The sequence below is a fragment of the Prosopis cineraria genome, unplaced genomic scaffold (assembly GCF_029017545.1).
Source record: "Prosopis cineraria cultivar Desert tree isolate PC_DT_omini unplaced genomic scaffold, ASM2901754v1 PC8, whole genome shotgun sequence".
Taxonomy (NCBI): Eukaryota; Viridiplantae; Streptophyta; class Magnoliopsida; order Fabales; family Fabaceae; genus Prosopis; species Prosopis cineraria.
Window position 1 is genome coordinate 10,466,817 of NW_026555339.1, and position 20,123 is coordinate 10,486,939.

A 20,123-nucleotide genomic window follows, 5' to 3' on the forward strand; every position below is an offset into this window, starting at 1 on the left:
AGAGACAAAAATATTTACAAATTAATCATCTAGAGGCATCCAATATCATAAAATAAGAAAAATAATAAAAATATCCATTAGTTATATGAGTGGGTGTAAAAGTGACTAGTCCATTAACTTTGACTTAATGCTGTTAACTTTGATTGTTAAATTTTAACTATATATACCACATGTTAATTTTTGCTTTGAAGTTCTTGAAGACTTTTAAGGTATCAAAATTGACTTTCATTTTCAAGAATATGCTTTTTACAAATTTTTAAGCGTTGCAACAATAATTATTTTCATTAGATTATTGTAAATCTCAAATTATGTTGAATGGTGCTACATATTTGATCAAGATTTTTACATAAATAATTTTATTTTTGCAATGGTGGAACCTACTCTTTTTATTTATTTAAAAAAAATGTATCTTCTCCTATAAAAGGGGATTCTCTGTAGAGGATGTGGTGACATATGGATTGGGAATTCTCTCCTCTTCTCTTTTCATCCTCTTTTCATTCTTTTGATTTTTTAACCATTTGATCAAGATTTAAAGGGTTTAGATTTGATCTTTTATAAAATTATTATTATACAATTTTAAATTATAAAAAAATAAATAATCAAATTCAAAACTGTTAAAATTTAATTTGAAAAGCTTAAAAGCATAGTAAATACAAATTAAAAAGAAATGTTTTTAAAAAAGATCAAATCTCATAATTCAAAATATTAATCTTATGATTAATATTAATCTTGTTGTGGGAGGCAGCACCAATTAAGCCTCTTGTCCCATCGTCTCAATGATTTTTGAGAAATTTTAGGATATTCTTATTTTTTCTAAAAATAATCATGATTTTAAAAAACTGGATTGTTTTAAAAAATATTTAAATAATCGTAATAGATGAAAAAAATGTTAATGAAAATATAAAAATAAAGATGTCATAAAATTTGAACATTAAACAAAGTCATTTTATTATGATTATAAATTTATAATCCATCAAAATAATTCATGCCACTACTACAAAAGTTACTTTTCACAACTACGTTTTATACCAGCTTAAAAAAAAAAAAAAGATATGCAAAGATAGAGGTGGTGCCGCGGTGGTATTTTTATAAATAGTGGCAAAATTTATGGACTTTTACCAATGGTTTTCTTCATACACCAAGCGTACCAGATTTTTTTTTTTTCAAAAAAAAAAAAAAACTAACTATCCAGTATCCACACCTGTTCCATTTGTATCCGGTGTGTAAATATTATTTAAATAATTAAAAAATAAAAATTATATAACTTAATAGATATCCCACATCTGCTAATTAAAATAATCAGTGTGGAATGAATTTTTCAAATTTACCTAAACAACTCATTGTCCAAAATGGATCGGCTTTGCTCCCTGAGGTCCTGCTTAGAGCTAATAATTCAAGTAGGTCATGTTTATTTAAGTAGGATTTAATTTTAATTAAGTTTAAAGTATTTTATCCTTTTTAAAAAAACCTATTTAATTAAGTTTGACCTTAACTTTTTTCAATCAGATTCAGGCTGACCAATCAGGCTGAGCCAAAATTACTAACTTTATATATATATATATATATAGTTGGAAATTTCAACAGTCGGGTATATTTTGGCCGAGCTCAATTCAAATTGGACTTATTTAAATTAAACTTAAAGTATCCCATCCTCTTAAAAAAATTCATATAGCCAAGTCTGGTTTTAATTTTTTTTTTGGCGGATTCAAGCTAGTTTGAATTATTGGCTCTAGTCTCGCTATACCAGTTCAAAATTTGAATCCTCTAAATTTAATATTTTTTTAACAAATATGTTGGAAAATCTAGATTTAATATTAATAGTTTAAATTTAATATTTAATTTTTTTTATAAATGTAACTGTGCAAACAAATATCCTTTGAACAGTGTAGATTAAATTTGACTTAGATTTTTTTATTCTGGTATTTTTATACTATAAGATATATTTTTTAATTAAAAATTATATCCATTTTCATGTGCATACGAACATGTTTTAAAACCCCACTTCCTCTTTCACTTTCACTTTAATCAATAACTCTTCCGTGCTACTAAACGAGCTATAAGGGTGTGCTGGGTTTAAAGTAAAGGGAAAAATTTTAGTAAACCTTTGTTTGATTTAGAAGGAGAGATGATGAAAATAAAAAATAAGTTAATAATTTTATTCCTATCAAATTTAACTTGATTTTTATTTTTACTTTAAAAAAATTGTTATATTATAATTTATTAAGTTTTTAATTTACGAATATGAACATATATCAATAAAAAAATTGAAGAACAAACACATTAATATTATATTTCATCAATGAATCTAATAAAAAATATTAAAATTTTATACATTAAAAAAATTATATATTAATTTTTGTAAGGTGATAATATTTATTTTATTTTAAGAGAGAGAGAGAGATAATCTTAGTATCAAAGATAGTTTAAGTTTTTAAAATAAATGTTTAAATTAATCCTAATCATTTTCTTTATCCTCTGTCCTTAAAAAAAATTCAAATTGAAGGGGGGTCCCTCTAATTTCTTAACCAAACAAGGGGCTCCCTCCCCTCCTCTTATTAGATACCTAGAGTATGTTTGGTTGGGGGAGGGGGAGAGGAGGAGATGTTACCCTCCCCTCCAAAACCTACAAATTTCCCCTCCCCTCCTCTCCCCTTCCTCCCCCTCACCTCCCCTCTTCTCTCCTTCTCTCACTCCAACCAAACATACCTTGAAAAATAAATGAAGAGGAACAACTTTCTTTTATTTTAAAAGTTTTCAGTCAAAAACACCTTAAGCCAGCATACAAGATGTGAGAGGTTCTTACAAGAAGAAAAAAGAAGGTGTTAATATTTTAGTTATTTTTTGACCGAGTAAGCGCAATTATGAAATTCATAATTTTTTAAGTAATTTATATGACATAAATCATGACAAATTACTATCTCTAATAAAATAAAGTATTCAATGACATTTTCTTAACAAAGACAGATATATATATAAAATATTTGCGCACAGTATTTTTGGACTCTAATGTCTGCCTCCAGCTGTTTTCTTTAAAATATAAATTATTGTTAAGAAAAAGTTCATTTAGCATAATTAAAATTAAAAAAACCATGAAGCTGGTGCTATATACGCATTAAAAAAAATCAAGTTGATTGGTTATAAATTTCATTTCCTTCAGCTATCTCGTTCAGGGGACTTCAAAGTGGAGAGAAGAAGCAAGGTCGAAGACGAGTCAGAGGCTACGCTGCGCTTACTACAACATAAGTTAGTTTGTTTCGTCGACCTTTAAATATCTTCATTTATCTGTGAATGTTCGATGGTCTATTGACCGACTAAGATTTTTCGTTATCGTTGCACAGTTGCAGGAATTTCTGAAGCCATTTGTCCGCGTGGTTCGTAAAAAGAGCTGTGAAGTATGTAGCACCCAGCCGCTTCATATAAACCAGTAAGGCTTACTGATCTGTCTTGAGCTTCTAAATTAATTGCACATGCTAATGATAATGAAGGTCATGAATTAGGTTAGGTTTAATTTGGATTCGCCTCTTGTATTATACATATATACGTACATATATAATAACTAGACAATTTTTCATGCATTACATGAGTTAGAATTAAAAAATTTAAAACAAATATCATTGATGTAATTGATATTGACACATTTAATATGATTAAATTTTTTAGAGTTCCCTTCTTTGATCATTTTTTTCTTGAATATTTTATTTGTACACATCTTGTCTTTAGTTATATTTAAAATTTGTTGCTAATATTCTAAATTATTAAAACTTTTAAAAATATTATACATATTAAAAGGTTAAAAGGAAGAAAATAAATTTGTGCCTAGAATGCATAAGAGAACATTCTTATTTCTTCTTCATCAAGAAGGAGAGATGTATCTTTTCTTGTATATATGTATTGTTTGCTCAATCATTTCTGCCTCGCTTTTTTTATGTGAAAAGACAAAGAGTCATCGCATTATCTTGTTAGTGCAAAATGTATAGTGAAGCATGCATAGTTTGAAGGGCCAAGATCATGAAATAAGGATTGATAATCTAAATCAAACTTAAATTTTTTTATAGATAATGTTTATGGATGATAGTTAATAAAAGTTAATTAGTATTGAGTACAACAAATTAAGAAAATACATGAAAAACAGAAAAAGAAATTAAATCTCATTGATTAGGAAAATTGAAAAGGCATGGAAAAGTACAGTATCCACGGAATGATAGCCGAATGGAGTTAATGCTAATAATAAAAAAATTTAAAAATGAGACTACTCTTAAATCAATGCTCTCATGAAAGTACACTTAAAATACATAAAAAATAAAAAAAATAAATTAAACCTCATTGATTAGAAAAATTGAAAAGGCATGAAAAAATACAGCAAATGGAGAAAGATAACTGAATGAAGTTAATGCTAATGATCATAGAAATTTAAAAATAGGACTATTCCTGAATCAATGCTCCCATGAAAGTAGATTGAAAATATATGAAAAATAAAAAATAAATTAAATCTCATTAATGAATTAAGAAAAATTTTCATATTAACATTAGCTTAAAATCTATTAACTAATGCAATGAAAGTCAATTTTTCTTGACTAATTAGATTAACGCTATGAGATTCCTCTCCTTGACATTGGTCGAAAAGAGGCGTGAAACTCTACCACCCTGACTGCCCAGCTCTCCACTATCGACAACAAACTCATCCAGGAGAATGGCTGATCAATGACTAATTAAGGAATGTGAGATTGAGAGACGCAAAGATATTTTTGTGTTGGAAACAAAAACTCTCTAGCGAGACTCGAGAGCATGAAAACAACATAGTTAACATCCTCGTGATAGATGACTCAAGGAAATTTTGAAATAGAATTTAATTCTCCCATCCCCTAGAAAGAAAAAATCAATTAAAATAAATAAAAAATAAATTAAATTCTATCAACCAATTAAAAAATATTTAATCACGTCGACCAATGAAATAATAATATTCATATTAATATTAGACTAAAATTAAATTGATCATACAAAAATTACTAGACCAATTGGAGCGAATAATTAATATTATATCAAAGTATGTTGACTAATGGGAGAGAAGAGATTTGTGACCAATCACCTTCATCCTATAAGATTTAGATATTTAATTAATTAATTAATAATTAACTAATTAATTATTTAATTTAATGCTCCCATCCAATAAAAAGATAAAAATCATTTAAAATAAATAAAAAATAAATTGAATTATGCTAACTAATGATAAAAAATATTCAATCATATCAACCAATGAAATTATATACTTGTATTGTTTTGGCTTTAAACTTGTATTGTTTTGGCTTTAAACTTAATAAGTTATGTGATTTAAAATTTTAATTAATGAATGTTATTATCCAGGCCTTTTTTCCATATTGTCCACCTTATCAAGACCACGGGATGTCCCAATTTTTAATAGGATGGGACAACTTTTAGGATGAGACGGGATGAAATACGAGACAAAATTTAGTCCTGTGGACGGGACATGGGATAGGGGTGTCCCGATCTCATCCCATCCCCTCCCCATGAACACCCCTACTTAAATCTTCACTTAAAATGTTAGAAACCACATAATGAGATTAGAGGGTCCTAATAACCACATGATAATCTAAAATGCATGCAGGCATGCTATAAAGGTAGTTAAATAGGAAGAATAAAGATTAAGAATAATAACAACATAATGATTACTTCAAAATACAAATTATGTGAGTAATTATATCTGTAAACACTAGCCTTACATCCTCCTTATTTCTCTTATTGAACCCATAGGCTGTCACAGTTAAACATGATCTGTCTATGTGATTAAACCTCACCAAGCTCACTAGTGACAAGATGCAACCCTACCAAAGGTGCAAAGCTCAACACTAAATCATAGGTTCCCCCTCCTCCATAACCTAGAGAGGTGTCACATGTCCCAAGGGCTAACTCTAATCCCGCCCAAAGGAAGGAGAAATACCAAGGGCCTTAAGAATGTAACCCAACCACTAGGCATCTCATGGTAAAGACTAGGTGGTCAAATATAATACATCTTAATACTTCTATATCCACAACAACAACCTCTACCAACCACTACTCAACTCATACTAGTCAACCTATTCAATCCATGATAATGAAATATAACTTTACATCATTCATCAAGCTTTACTATACCAAAATATAAATATACCCATATAAAGAAATCAATATAGCACATCATTCCACTTAATAGGTTATCAAGTCAAAAATTCATATTATATATGATTTACACGTTAAAAATGCAACACTAAAACAAACCAAGCAAGAAAAGTAAATTAAGCGTGGTTACCTCTTATCGTGTTAAAATAACTAATGTTACCCTACGGGTTTTTCAACGGAAGAACGGCAACTACCGAGATGAATATATAAAACCATATGATGGGATTTTGCCTTTTCATCTCTCGTCCGCAAATGGATGACCATTCAACATGCCTCAACCATGATTGGACACAACTTGAGACGCTAATCTCTCTTCTCTGTCTCAGCCCGCACACAGACCTGGTCCTGCATAGTCGTATCCGCTAGTGGTTGAGACCAGAACCTTGAATCCTCAAAAATAACTTGACACCATGATCTCCCACCTATTAGGATCTATCATGATCCTTAATAAAATCCCCAAATCAACTCTAATGACTCTATAAACTCAATTATGAAACTAGCATGTTACATAATGTCGCTTGGTTCGAGTATATACTGACGCTTATTATTCCTTCATATTGATAGTTTGCCTTTTCTTTTTACAGTCTTTAGGGGTAAGGGAATGAATGGAGTTGAGCGCTATAATAAAAGCGTTGTTTTCTTCATTGAGTGGTCACGCATCAAAGTTTCTTCCACGAATAATAAAGGAACAGCTTTGTTATTTTTTCTCTGAGTCTATTTTTGATGAGCTAGAGCAATCTGTTAAACGTCTCCGAGAGAGAACAAAGAGGGTGCAACGTCGCGCTGATGACGAATCACGAAATGGCAAAGAAATTGCAGCTGATGTTTTACAATGGTTAAAAGATGTGAATGACATAATTTCCAAAAATGATAAGTTCCAGAAAGATAAAGACCTTCCATATACAGTGTATTCCAAAGGTTTCTTGCCTAAACCTGGGCTAAGGTGTCGTTTGAGTAGAACGGCTTCTAGACTTGCCAGGAAAGTCGACAATCTTTACCAAAGGTCAACCTTTGAAGGAGTTTCCTATGGCCTGCAGCATTTGTCGATAGATTTTATCTTGTCAGACATTGATTTTGAAAGTTTTAAGTCCAGAGATGAAGTCACAGAGAAAATTAATGAGATGTTGAAAAATTCTACCATTAGAATGATTGGGGTCCATGGACCAGGAGGGGTGGGTAAAACCACTCTAGTTAAAGAGATGGCTAGCAGAGCTCAAGGAGATAAGGTGTTCGATGTTGTTGTCTTTGTAAGTGTGACAAAAGATCCAGATATTAAGAAAATTCAAGGCCTACTAGCTGATCAGCTAGGTGCGAGATTGGATGACGAAAGTGAGATTGGTAGAGCAAGTCGTTTAAGAGATACATTTAAGAAGGATAGGAGGAATACTCTAGTGGTTCTTGATGATCTATGGGCTGGATTGGACTTGAATATGCTGGGGATACCTATAGAAGATGTCAATCTTAGCCTTAATACTAGTGAAGATATTATCACGAGTAAAATATCTACAGAAATAACAAGTGATGGTAATGTTCCAAAAAAGAAACAAGCAACCGGTACTATCAAAACTAAAAAAGTGATTGATGATGCCAAATTGTTCAAAATTGTGCTAACTTCAAGAAGTAGAGAGGTATTACATAATAAAATGGATGTGAAAGAAAGCTCATGTTTCTCCATAGAAGGCTTAGATGATAAAGAAGCAGAGTTTCTACTGAAGAAGGTGGCGAGAGTAGCCGATAAAACTCCCAAGTTAGGTCAATTGGCAATTAAAATTTCCAAGAAATGTGGCGGGTTACCTATAGTTGTCGTCACTATTGGAAGGACACTAAGAAACAAGAACTACTCAGATTGGAATGACACGCTTAGACAACTTGAAAAGCAAGAATTTACAGAGGTGGTTGAATCTGTGGAATTCTCTACAAAATTGAGCTTTAATCATCTAGAAAGTGAAGAGCTCAAGTCTATTTTCTTGCTTTGTGCTCAATTGGGTTATCATCCATTAATTATGGACTTGGTGAAGTATTGCATTGGTTTGGACATATTTGATGGATTCCTTACAATCAAGGAAATTCGTGAAAGAATACTCAGATTGATAGAGAAGTTAAAAGATTCAAGTTTATTATTGAATAGTTATTCTAGCGATTCTTTTAACATGCATGATATGATTCGCGATGTTGCCTTATCAATAGCATCCAAGGAGCGGCATTTGTTTACTAGGCGAAATGAGGAATTGTATGAGTGGCCTCATAAAAATGAATTTAGGATGCACAGTGCTATATCTGTACACAACTGTGATATCAAAGAAAAACTTCCAAATTTTGCAAGTTGTCCTAAACTCAAAATTTTCCATGTTGATAGTCTTGATCATTCTTTTAATATACCAGAAAGTTTTTTTAGAGGGATGAGAGAACTCAGAGCATTGATTTTGACTGATATTGATTTGTCAAAGTTTCTTACTGCAATTGGATGCCTAAAAAACTTGAGAATGCTTTGTTTAGAACGATGCGAGTTAGGTGACATATCCTTTATAGGAGAGCTAGAGAAGCTAAGGATTGTTAGCCTTTCTGGATCTAAAATTAAAAAGCTACCAATTGAATTGGGCCACTTACATAAGTTGCAGTTGCTTGACATCAGTAATTGCTCCGAACTTAAAGAGATCCCACCTCATGTGTTGTCAAGGTTGAATAATTTAGAAGAGTTGTACATGAGGAATAGTGTGAAGTGGGAGAGTGAGGGAGAAGGAAGTCAAATTGGAAATGCTATTCTAGCTGAGCTGAGTCACCTATTCAGATTGAAGAATCTAGATATAAGCATATCAAGTTCTGCATCAGTTCTACCAAGGAACTTGTTCCTCAAAAAGTTGGATAGTTACAAGATTGTTATTGGAGAGTTTGAGACACTTTCAGTGGGGGATTTCAAGATGCCAGGTATGTAGAATGGAATAGGGGAAATAAGGTCAATAGTATGGTCCCAAATGTATAATATATTCTAAACCTACTTTAATCATTGCATTTACGTGCATTAAGACATATAGAACTAATTTTGACTTGGTTCTTATTTAAAAAAAAACTACTTTGTAAACTAATTTTAGAAATTATTTTTCAAAACAAAACAAAATGAAAATATATTTTATTATATTAATTCAAAATAATTTTAGAGTTAAAAATGACCAATAGTAGTGATTGCTAGTGTTAATAATGATATCATATGATAGTGATTGTCCATATTAAAGGTAGTTTAATTTACAATAGTCAAATATAGTGTGTTTTAAAAATAGAATCAATCTTAAGATGTTTCTATTTTTTGTTTTTAAAAACCAAAATGAGAATAGTTTTGAAAAAATTTAAATCTAAAATACTTATCATTTTTAAAAATAGAAAAAAGTTTTTCAAAACAAAAATCAAACGGATCCTTAATTTCATTTTTTTATTTTTTTATTATTATAGCTTTTTCTTTTTAATTTTAATAAAAATATCTGATTTTATGTTTATATTATTTTAGTAAATATTTGATATTAAAATAAATTTGTAGTGCTTATTAATGTTAATATTTTATTATTAAATATAAAATTTTGTTTACCAGGAAAATTTTCACCTCCTACCTAGTAATTTTTTCTGATTTTGTTCACGCAGGTAAGGATGAAGCATCAAGAGTTTTGGCACTAAAGATAAATGAGAACAACCTTATTCACTCTCAAAAGGGTATCAAGATGTTGTTTAGAAGAGTAGAAAAATTGTTATTGGGGGAACTAAAAGGTGTTCGAGATATTTTTTATGAGTTGAATTTGGAAGGATTTCAATCTTTGAAACAATTATCCATCATAAATAACTCGGATATTGAATCCATCATTAACTCAAAGGAGTTGCCAGATCCTAAAGATGTTTTCCCCAATCTAGAATCACTTTGCCTCTACAAGTTAAAGAACATGAAGAAAATAAGCTATAGCAAGCTTACGGGGACCTCATTTTCGAAGCTAAAAGTTGTTCGGATCACGAGTTGTGCCCTAATACACAATATCTTCTCACTTTCCATGGTTAAGCTCCTTGATATTCTTGAAACAATTGATGTTTCTGATTGTGATTCCATGGAGAATATTGTGGCTAAGGAAGAGCATGATGCAGATGAAGATGATGATGTGTTGTTTGTTAAATTAGGCTCTTTGGCACTGCAAAATTTGAAGAAATTTTCAAAAGTCTATTCTAATGATCTGGCTGAAAATGCTGACACATGTCTCTTCAATGAACAGGTAATTATATTTTCAATTATTTTTTTATACATACTATAGTTTGAACAGTCGTTAATATTATATATTTCAGCTGTTAAAAAATATAAAATATTTTTAATTGAATCTCACCTTCAATAAAATAGTTATCTACTTTTAAATTAATTCTATTTTTTTATATTTATTTCAATTAAATACCTTATAATAAATATAAAATCATTCATCAATAGAGACATTTTTGAAAAAAAGGGCAATAATTACACCTAAAAACATTAAAAATACCTTATATTTTTCAATATTTAACTCTTCAAAAAATGCCTTACATTTTTGAACGAAGGGAGTATTAGTTTTCCAAAAAAAAAAAAAAATTAAAGAACTATTGCCAATGTGGTCTTCTTGCTTGATATCAGATGTTGGAAATCACAAAGTTGCTCCTAATTGAGACAGTCATTGCTGGTATTGTAGGTCAGAATTCCCAGCTTAGAGAGCTTGAAGTTGTCTTCGATCAACATGCGTAGCATTTGGAGCAGCCGGTCGAAACCTTTTAAAAATTTAATCAAACTGAATGTGGAAGATTGTAATGAAATAGAATATATATTTTCAGTTTCCATGGCTGGGAGTTTGGAGAATCTCAAAAGCATGTCTGTCAGTGGATGTCAGAAGATGGTAAAAATATTTGAATCTGAAGGAATTAATGTGATTGAAGGAAAGGTACGTGAAATAAAGTGGAAGTACCGTGATATTTGATACATTCGGTTATTTTGCATGAAGTTTGCCTTTACAAATCTGTAATGATTATTATTTGATTAGCTCACGAGTTATTGAATTTATTTTCTAATGCTTAATTTGCATCACAGAAGGTTTGGGTGTTTCCTAAGTTGGAGGAAATCCATCTCTCCCGCATGCACAATCTAACAAGTATATGGCCTCGCAAAGTCAGCCAAAATTCCTTTCCCAGTCTGAATTCCGTGTTTATTAAGAGGTGCAAAAAACTTGACAACGTTTTTCCGAGTTATATGGTGGGAAGATTTGGCAGACTAGAGAGCTTGAAGATTGTTGATTGTGATGGAGTGACGGTGGTATTTGACCTTGATGGCGCTGAACCAAACAGTTCTGGAGATGATACTCACTTGCAGGTTCTTCAAATACAAAACCTCAGAAATCTGGAACACTTATGGAATAAAGATCCGAAAGGAATTCTTAAATTCAAAAAATTGCAGAGTATAGATGTTACTGAATGTCGTCACTTGGTATATTTATTTCCAGTTTCGGTAGCCAGAGGTCTTCAAGAATTGGACTTCCTCTCTGTCCATAATTGTGCTCGCATGGAAGAAGTTGTACTTCATGAAGGATTAAATGCAAGTATTACATTTGAATTTCGTGAATTAACCCAAGTGGCAATGGATCGCCTCCCGGAACTAGAGTGTTTTTATAAGGGATCATACGATTTAAAGTGGCCGAAATTAAAAAAGCTGATAGTGAACAGTTGTGACAAGCTGGAGGTATTCAGAACAGAATCCACAAATTCAGAAGCAGGACCAATCAGCTTCTTGCCTGATGACAGTGACGAGGTACAAACAAAGCTTGACTGCTTTCATACTGCATTTATTTAAAGGTGTTTCCTTTTTGGATTTTTTTTTTTTTCAAACTTTAGTTCTGTTTCATCTGCTATGTAGATAATCTCTAACTTGGAAGTTTTGGAAATAAGCCAGAACGAAGCGGAGAGGCTACAGAAACACTTTAAAAACTATCGTATGAACCATCTGAATGACTTTACCTTATGGTCATGTCCTTCGAATGAAATGCTCTATTGGTTTATCCACAGAATGCCTTCCCTAGAAAGGCTTACACTGTTCCATTGTTCCTTCAGAGAACTGATACCTAGTGGAAGCCATGTGATACAAGCAAACATCGGTACTGTAGTCCAGCTTAAATATTTGAGACTATTTTATTTGCGGGAACTTGAGGATATAGGATTCGATAGAGAACCAGTCCTCCAATGTCTAGAGAGCTTGTATTTACAATCATGTCATGGACTGATCAATTTAGCTCCTTCCTCGGTTACTCTCATTCACTTAATATCTCTTGAAGTACATCAATGTGGGCGATTAAGATACTTGATGGGATTTTCCACAGCCAAAAGTTTGGTTCAACTCATGACTTTGAAGGTAATTGGATGTTGGACGCTAAAGAAAATTGTAGCAGAACAACATGACGAAGTCAATAGTAAAAACATCCCTGACATCGTTTTTAGCAATTTGATGACTTTAGAACTTGTAGATCTTCCGAAACTCTCTTGTTTCTGCAGCTCTGAGATTCATCAATTTAAGTTCCCTTCTCTCAAAAAATTGATGGTGAGAGATTGTCCAAAGATGACAGAATTCTGCAAGCGAGTCACAACTGCGCTTAATCTACAAGTACTTGACAGAGAAGAACAAGAAGACAACTGGTATCAAAAGGGGGATTTGAATGCTACAATACAGAATATGGTGAAATGTCTGGTACATTCTATTAATAAAAATCATATACCCTGACTTTATTTAGCTTTAAATTTTATCCTTTGGTGGACTAGTTGCGTTAATAATGGGGCTGGTTTCTTGATCACAAATTAACCACACACACATGCACTTCTTCCTTAATTGCTGGTTGTATGATGTTCTAGTAGTTTCTTAAGTTTTGAAAAAGAAATAGCTGTTTATCCTCCAAAGATACACGGCATTAGTTTAATTAGTCTCATAAAATTAAACAAACTCACTTTTAATCATATAATTTGTCAGCTTTATTTATATGATTTTTTGCATGCATCAATTGTAGACTGGATCATTGAGAGAAGGACCCTAGGACATGCCTTTTTAAAAAAAAAAATTGTAGCCCTTTTAAATTTAAATTATAACTTACTCCTTCCATTTTTATTTGTTAGAGAAATTATTACTTTTGATTTTTCTTATAAGCAAAATTACATATTTTAATAAGTATTTATTATAGATTTTATAAATTACCCCTTATAATTTACATTAACGAGAAACAATTAATTCATGCTTAGGTTAACATAGGGTATTTTAGTGCAAGTCCTTTATTTTTATATATAATTATTGTATTGATTTAACTGTGTGATATATTTTTTTCTTCTTATATATAGAAATGAAGAGACTATTTTCCTAATTCAACTCTAGCAAGATTAATCTTGCCTTTACACACATTGATGGTTGGGTGCGAATTAGAATACATGTAATCTACGTTTAAGTTTACTCCCAAGTTAGAATAATCAAGTGTTTTATATAGCTATCTGATATTCAATGTTTTTCTGCAAACAAAAAACAATATTATTAATCAATAGAAAGTCGAAACTCTTATTTTTATCAAGCCTGACCAATTTTAATCAAATATAGAACATAAGTCGGAGTTGAGTACTAAAATATAACGATGGGCACTGTTTATGTTCCACAAGCCTTGATGCATACCTCACCAAATTTTTATCTGTTGGTTGGTTTGGGCTTGGATTTGTTACTTTAGCTGTAAATGAGACTAAAATTGATTTTATTTGTGAAAATCTCTAGGCATAATTAACATGTATGGTCGAACTTAATTGGTACAAATAGGAGAGGTAACAGGCTTTTAATTAAGATAGGCCTTGCATATTTTTAGCAGTACGATGGTAACATGCAGCACATTTCCTTGACTCTGCTTGTCCGTCGATGAATGATAGTTTGAGAAATTGATCAAGTCAATATTTCACTTATTTCTTTCTCTTCTTACACCTGTATTTTAATTTTGTAGCCATCGTTCCGGGAATTGAAATTTTCTGAGCATGCTGAGCTAGAAGAAATATGGCATGAAAAACGTCCCGTGCCAGACAATTTTTTTCAAAATTTAAGAGAGCTGGTGGTGGAGAATTGTCAAATTATGTCAAATGTAATTCCATCTAATTTGCTTCCATACTTAGGGAATTTGGAAAGATTGCAAGTTCGAAATTGCAGGTCAGTGGTAGCAATATTTGATATGAAGGACATGGCGAAGGTGAAATCCAATTTGCAATTCCTGATATTGGATCGGCTGCCAAATATGAAGCATGTGTGGAACCAGAATCCTCAAGGGATTTTGAGCTTTGAAAATCTTGAAGTTATGATTGTCATTGATTGTGATTGTCTACAGACTGTGTTTCCAGCGGCAACTTTTGCAAAAGAACTTCTGGAGCTCAGAAGTCTTCAAATAAAAAATTGCAGGGCACTTGTGGAGATTGTTGGAAAGGTTGAAGCGCATGAAGGAGGAGTTATTGAAGAGTTTGAGTTTCCACGCTTAACTTCAGTGCTTCTTGGCATGTTGCCTGAGCTCAAATGCTTCTATTCTGGAAGAATGAAACTACGATGCCCTGATTTAATAGACCTTATTGTTTATCATTGTGGCAAGTTGAATAAGTCGCATATAGTCACATCAGAATTCCAAAGCTGCCAAGGAGAAGGTCAAATTGGTGCCTCAAATGATTCACAATCCTTTTTCTCTACGCGAGAGGTTTGAAGCATATTTCACAGTTCTTGCATGTATCAATGTTTTCTCCTTTTTTGCAGTTGACATGCCTCTTGACAATTTTAGTCCCCAGCTTTCAGTTTGAACGGATTTAGTCCCTTATATGATAATTACTAGCAGACTAGCACGGACTTAAAAACGAAGGTTATGTCAAGTCATCCCACTTGGATGATGAGTTTGCTTATTGACCCTAGTCCAATATGGTCCTAATTTTGCACTTCATATTGTTAAAATGTATTATCAGTTTTGTAATTTGGTTTCATTCTTATGTTCTTACGGAGTCAACAAGTTGAATGATGGTTTGAACACTATCTTTGTTGGCTAGAATTATTGCTAACAAGTGGGTCTCACGAGAGACTCAAATTAAATCATTGTCTTGATTAATTTACTGAAGTTGCCAGTGCTCAATCCCGTTGTTGACCCTTTTCGTTTTCAACCTTTTGCTTGTTTGCTTCTTAGGTTATTAGCGGCCTGCGGTGCCTGTCGCTCGAAAAGGAAGAGGCCATGATGTTATGCAATGGAAAAATTGCAGATGAACCTGTAAAGAAATTAAAATTCCTTGTGCTGCATTGCTTTCACAATGTGAGTGAGGCAGATGAATTACCATTTGGAATCATTCACAAGTTACCCGATCTGGAGGATCTTCTTGTCGCTTGCAGTGACATCCGTGAGATGTTCCCTTGCACATTTCAGTTAGGATCTGCTAAGACAGGATTAGAAAGCTTGATTTTGGAGGATTTGTGTAACCTCCAGTGCATGGGGTTAGAGCACCCCGGCATGGATTCTCTCCGACAAAAGCTCGAGTTCTTGTATGTAGAGAGATGTCCTTGTTTGACGAAGCTAGTACAATCTGCAGTGTCCTTTTCCAATCTAATACACTTGGTTGTACGGGAATGCAGTGGATTGGAATATTTATTCACGGCCGCTACTGCCACGAGTATGAGGATGCTTCGTTATTTGACAGTCTCGAAATGTGAATCCATTAAAGAAATAGTGGCCCCAGACGATGACGGAATTGATCAGACTACCAGTGAAGTGGTATTTGAGAAGCTGGTTGAGGTCTCTCTGGATTCCCTTCCAAGCCTAGCATGCTTTTATAGAGGGAGTTCCACTCTGAAATTTCCAAGGCTGTGTATCTTGGAGAGAGATGAATGCCCCAACTTGGAATTTTTGGGCCCAAGCATTGATGCGCCCCGATTGCCAGAGCAAGACATGCCACGTTCCGTGAACATGCATGATTCATGTAAAGGTAATTAAACAAAGATGCACCAATTTCACTATCCCCTTCACAGATTTGGGACGGAAGGAGTAATTACAACTGTATGATGCAAATATCATTACATGTTTCTGGTCACAAATTAACACTAAAATCATTTTCCTTTTTCTTTTTTGACTTTTATTTTGTAGGCTGCGACGGACTCTGCTGATGCTGTTGGAGGAGGAGAATGACAATCATCGCATCTTAACCACCTTTTTACTGTAGAGTTACATGGAACCCAGAGAAATAGAAAACTAAAAAAATAAATCAGAAAAAAAAAAGTGTGTCGTTTGATGGGACTATGCAAGTTATATCATGGGTGCTTTTGTTCTTTCAAAAAAAGTCACGTGTGCTTGTGTTTTAGGTTGCTTCGGGACTGTAAAACTTGTTTGATTTTCCTAAATCGATGCATGCCACGTTATGTGGCCGCTGATAGTGTTGTTGGGAGAAAACATTTGGGGATCCTTGGTTGTTTGTTAATGTTGTTCTCTCAGCAGCATTGTTATGTTTCTTTCGTGGTTTCTGGTTTGACATCTTGTACTTTTGTTGTATTTGCGTTGTGGTATTAAAAATTGAAAAAAAAAAAAAACAAACTGTGTTTAGTTGTTGGATTTTCAGATTAGCTTATTTATTCATCTCATTTTTCTTGGATATTTAAAAATTTGATCATTACCAGCTCTAGCTGTCTTGGCTCAAAAAAAAAAAAAAAGCGCTAGCTGTCAGTGTAAATCCCATGATAATAATTTCATAGTTTGCTGGTATTTACAACAAAAGCTATTGATCAAAGATGGCCCACAAAAAAGTTATTGGAGTAACAATTTAGTAGCACAATTTATATATATTAAATTAGGATGCAAAAGCACTTGTGCCATCACATTATCAAGCCATGTTAGCCGCATGTTTTTTTTCTCACGTTAGACATGTGCACATCAACTAATTAATGTTGCATAAATACTCCATGTGAGATCTTCTTGGAGCATTCATGAACTGGGACAAGGTCTACACAGCAAAGCATAAACCAAGTCTAGTGATGGCAAGATTGAAAGCCTACCTGCCAACCTTCAATATACAATTGGTTCTTGCAATAGGCATCTTCTTTCTTCTTTTTCTCTCTCTTTTTCTTGTTTTTTGAGGCACATACTTTCCTTTTTGCACTTTGCCTAACATTTTGCTCCATAGGTATGCTTAGTGGCTTGGCTCCACTAAGTCTCGTATGATATAAGGTTAAGGGTATATTTTCTTTGGCTAAGAACAATTCCTTTTTCTGATCTAGCTAACTCAATTCATGAGAAACATGGGTCACAATTGAAACTAGTGACAAATCAAACTCGATCCTTTAGGGTAGGGGTGTTTAGTCTGGACTCATCCCGACTGGCCTGGTATCGTCTCGATCATATCGGGACGGGTTTTGTCCCGGCCCGAAAATAATCGAGACGGGACTTTACGGGACAGGACAGGAAAGAGGTTCGAGACGGGACGGGACACGGGATTACAATCGGGACGTCCTGTCCCATCTCAAATATTATATATATTATTTTTTATTTTAAATATATTAATTATATTAATATAATTTATACTTATATTAATTATATCAATTATAATTTTAATACTTGCAATTTTTATTTAAAACTAAAGTTTTTTTATATTGATAATTTTAATGGTATGGAGTAAACATGGCGATATCTTTCTTTATAATATATTAATTATATTAATATAATTTATTCTTATATCTATCTATTTAATAACTTTTATTTATAACATATTTCTTACTTATTTTTAGAAGAGTAATTAGCTTAGTACATCTTCATTAAAGTAGAAGAATAATGATTTGATATTGTGTTTGACTTGCCTGTTGTTACTTATCTTATAGCATAAAGATCACTTGTATTTGTTATTATAATATGTAGTTGTGATTAATATAATTCAATAACTAATTTTAAATTATTGTTATTTATGTGCTTGTGTTGTTTTGATTTTAAACTTAATAAATTATATGATTTAAAATTTTAATGAACATTATTACCCAAATCTTTTTTTGATATTATTCCATTTATCGAGACGACGGGATGTCCCGATCTTGTCCCGGTCCCGTCCCGACTCTTAACAGGATGGGACGACTTTCGGGACGGGACGGGACACAGGACCAAAATTCAATCCCGATTTTTTTTTCGGGACGGGACACAGACGGGAGCGTCCCAGTCCCGTCCCATGAACACCCCTACTTTAGGGAATTAATTAAAATGGTGACTAGGCATTAAATTTTTAAATTCATTCACATTAAGTTAATAAAACTTAAGATTGATTTTAGAACAATTAAAATGAAAATATTAAAAGTGATCAATTAGAAATAACTTTTTAATCCACAAACAAACTAAAGTCAACCAATAGAAGAGCGTTCTAGAGTCCTAATCCTCTATTTGCCTCCTAACTCTCTCATTATTGCATTAATTGTCTTGAAACTTAGTTTTGATAATTTAAAAATCTAAATTAATCCAAAGTATCTTTTAATTACTAAGGACCCTAATTAATTCAATTAAAGTAAAATATTACCTTAATTAATTAATTACATTATAGAGACCCTAATCCATGAGGATTATCTAGGTCAATTAGATACATTCATATTCTAATGGCAAATTAGCTAAACTAATCCTAGGCTGCTAGTTTTCAAGGTCCAATTTAAGTTTTCTCTTTCAAGGTTCAACCCAAATCTCACCTAGTGATGGCCAAACATTAAACAAGAACAAGATAGCTCAAGAACAAGTCATCAAAACTTTATTTCGCAACAACTAAATGATAAATCAAAAGTTATTTACATAAATAAGTTCATAGTCCTCTAAAACCACAAGATTTAGCCACACATAACTAATATAACTATTGTAACAACAAAGATAAAGTTTGAATCCATCAACATAGAGAAAAAGAAGAAAAGAAAACACTAATAAAATGAGGTAAGATGAAGATTTTCTCCACTTCTTCTTGATCTTAAGCTTCAAGACTCTTCCTCTTGCTCTCTTAAGGTTTTCTCTAGTTGCAACAACTGAAAAATTGCTCTTCAATTCCAGAAAAATGAGTTATGTAAGGTATTTTTGCACAAAAAATGAAACTGTGTTTTTTGCATTTGTGTCTAGTGCTATGGAACCATTGAGCAATTCTAATAAAAATTCTGACAATTCACATATTGTCAGAATTTTTGCTTTTGTGTTTTCAAATGAGAACTACTTTTTTTTTCTTATCTCCTTTCTTTTTCTTGCTTTGATATTGTCATGCTCCACATATCCACAATTAATAAATATGAGTGAAATATTTGGTCACTTCAATTTTCATTATTCTAAACAATTTTCTTAAAAATATTACAATAAATCCACATGATGCACTTAGTTAATTTTTCTTTATAAAAGAAAGAAAATGCTTCTCTTTTCCATTGATGACTCCCAAAATATCACAAAAAATTTGTCAATTATAACACAAAATAGGAAGTCATCAATGCAAATACTGCTTGACTCTATTAATACTTTCTATCTTGTTTTCATTGATAACTAAATCATCTACATAAGCCAAAATCATGATTATGTTAGTTTTATTTTGCTTGACAAAGAGGGAATAATCATACTCACTTTGCCTAAACCCCCTTGTATTAAGGCTTCAGTAAGCTTGGCATTGGTGGTGACTGCAGGTAAGGCTGGCACCTGCTCACTAACTATCTGATTAACTTGGCCATCTTAAGGCCTTTGATTCTTGACACTTGTATTGAAATTTGTAGGAAACCCAACGAGTTGATAAGAATTTTATCATTTATGTCCCTTGCAACCATAATGATCAGTGCACTCATCTTGATTTCTCCCCTATTCCCAGCCTCAACCTTGGCGACCTCCTCTTAAAGTCATGGTTAAAGCTTCAATCGGATTGTTATGTGGGTAAGAGGAGAGAACTTGTTGATCTTCATCTTG

The 20,123-nt window shown here is 32.4% G+C and overlaps 1 protein-coding gene across 3 annotated transcripts; it reads left to right on the forward strand.

Annotated features, from left to right (window-relative positions):
* Positions 1-3,157: 3,157 nt before the first annotated feature.
* Positions 3,158-16,687, forward strand: LOC129318709 (uncharacterized). Of its 3 annotated transcripts, none has more exons than XM_054963624.1 (10): positions 3,158-3,243; positions 3,339-3,424; positions 6,759-9,099; positions 9,805-10,418; positions 10,860-11,105; positions 11,252-11,965; positions 12,071-12,895; positions 14,172-14,903; positions 15,378-16,167; positions 16,326-16,687. In XM_054963624.1, exons 3-10 carry the CDS (start codon positions 6,780-6,782, stop codon positions 16,343-16,345), a joined length of 6,261 nt encoding a protein of 2,086 aa, XP_054819599.1. In that variant the 5' UTR covers positions 3,158-3,243; positions 3,339-3,424; positions 6,759-6,779; the 3' UTR covers positions 16,346-16,687. The 3 variants fall into 3 exon arrangements, with proteins under 3 accessions (XP_054819599.1, XP_054819601.1, XP_054819600.1); XM_054963626.1 differs by having other exon boundaries at positions 11,255-11,965; XM_054963625.1 differs by lacking the exons at positions 3,158-3,243; positions 3,339-3,424 and having other exon boundaries at positions 5,291-9,099.
* Positions 16,688-20,123: the final 3,436 nt, after the last annotated feature.

Bases quoted from the DNA above. Each gene is read 5' to 3' on its own strand.
- LOC129318709 (XM_054963624.1), top strand. From the start codon at position 6,780: ATGGAGTTGAGCGCTATAATAAAAGCGTTGTTTTCTTCATTGAGTGGT. The intron at 10,419-10,859 runs GTAATTATATTT...CTGGTATTGTAG, and splicing joins CATGTCTCTTCAATGAACAG to GTCAGAATTCCCAGCTTAGA. The intron at 16,168-16,325 runs GTAATTAAACAA...TTTATTTTGTAG, and splicing joins CATGCATGATTCATGTAAAG to GCTGCGACGGACTCTGCTGA.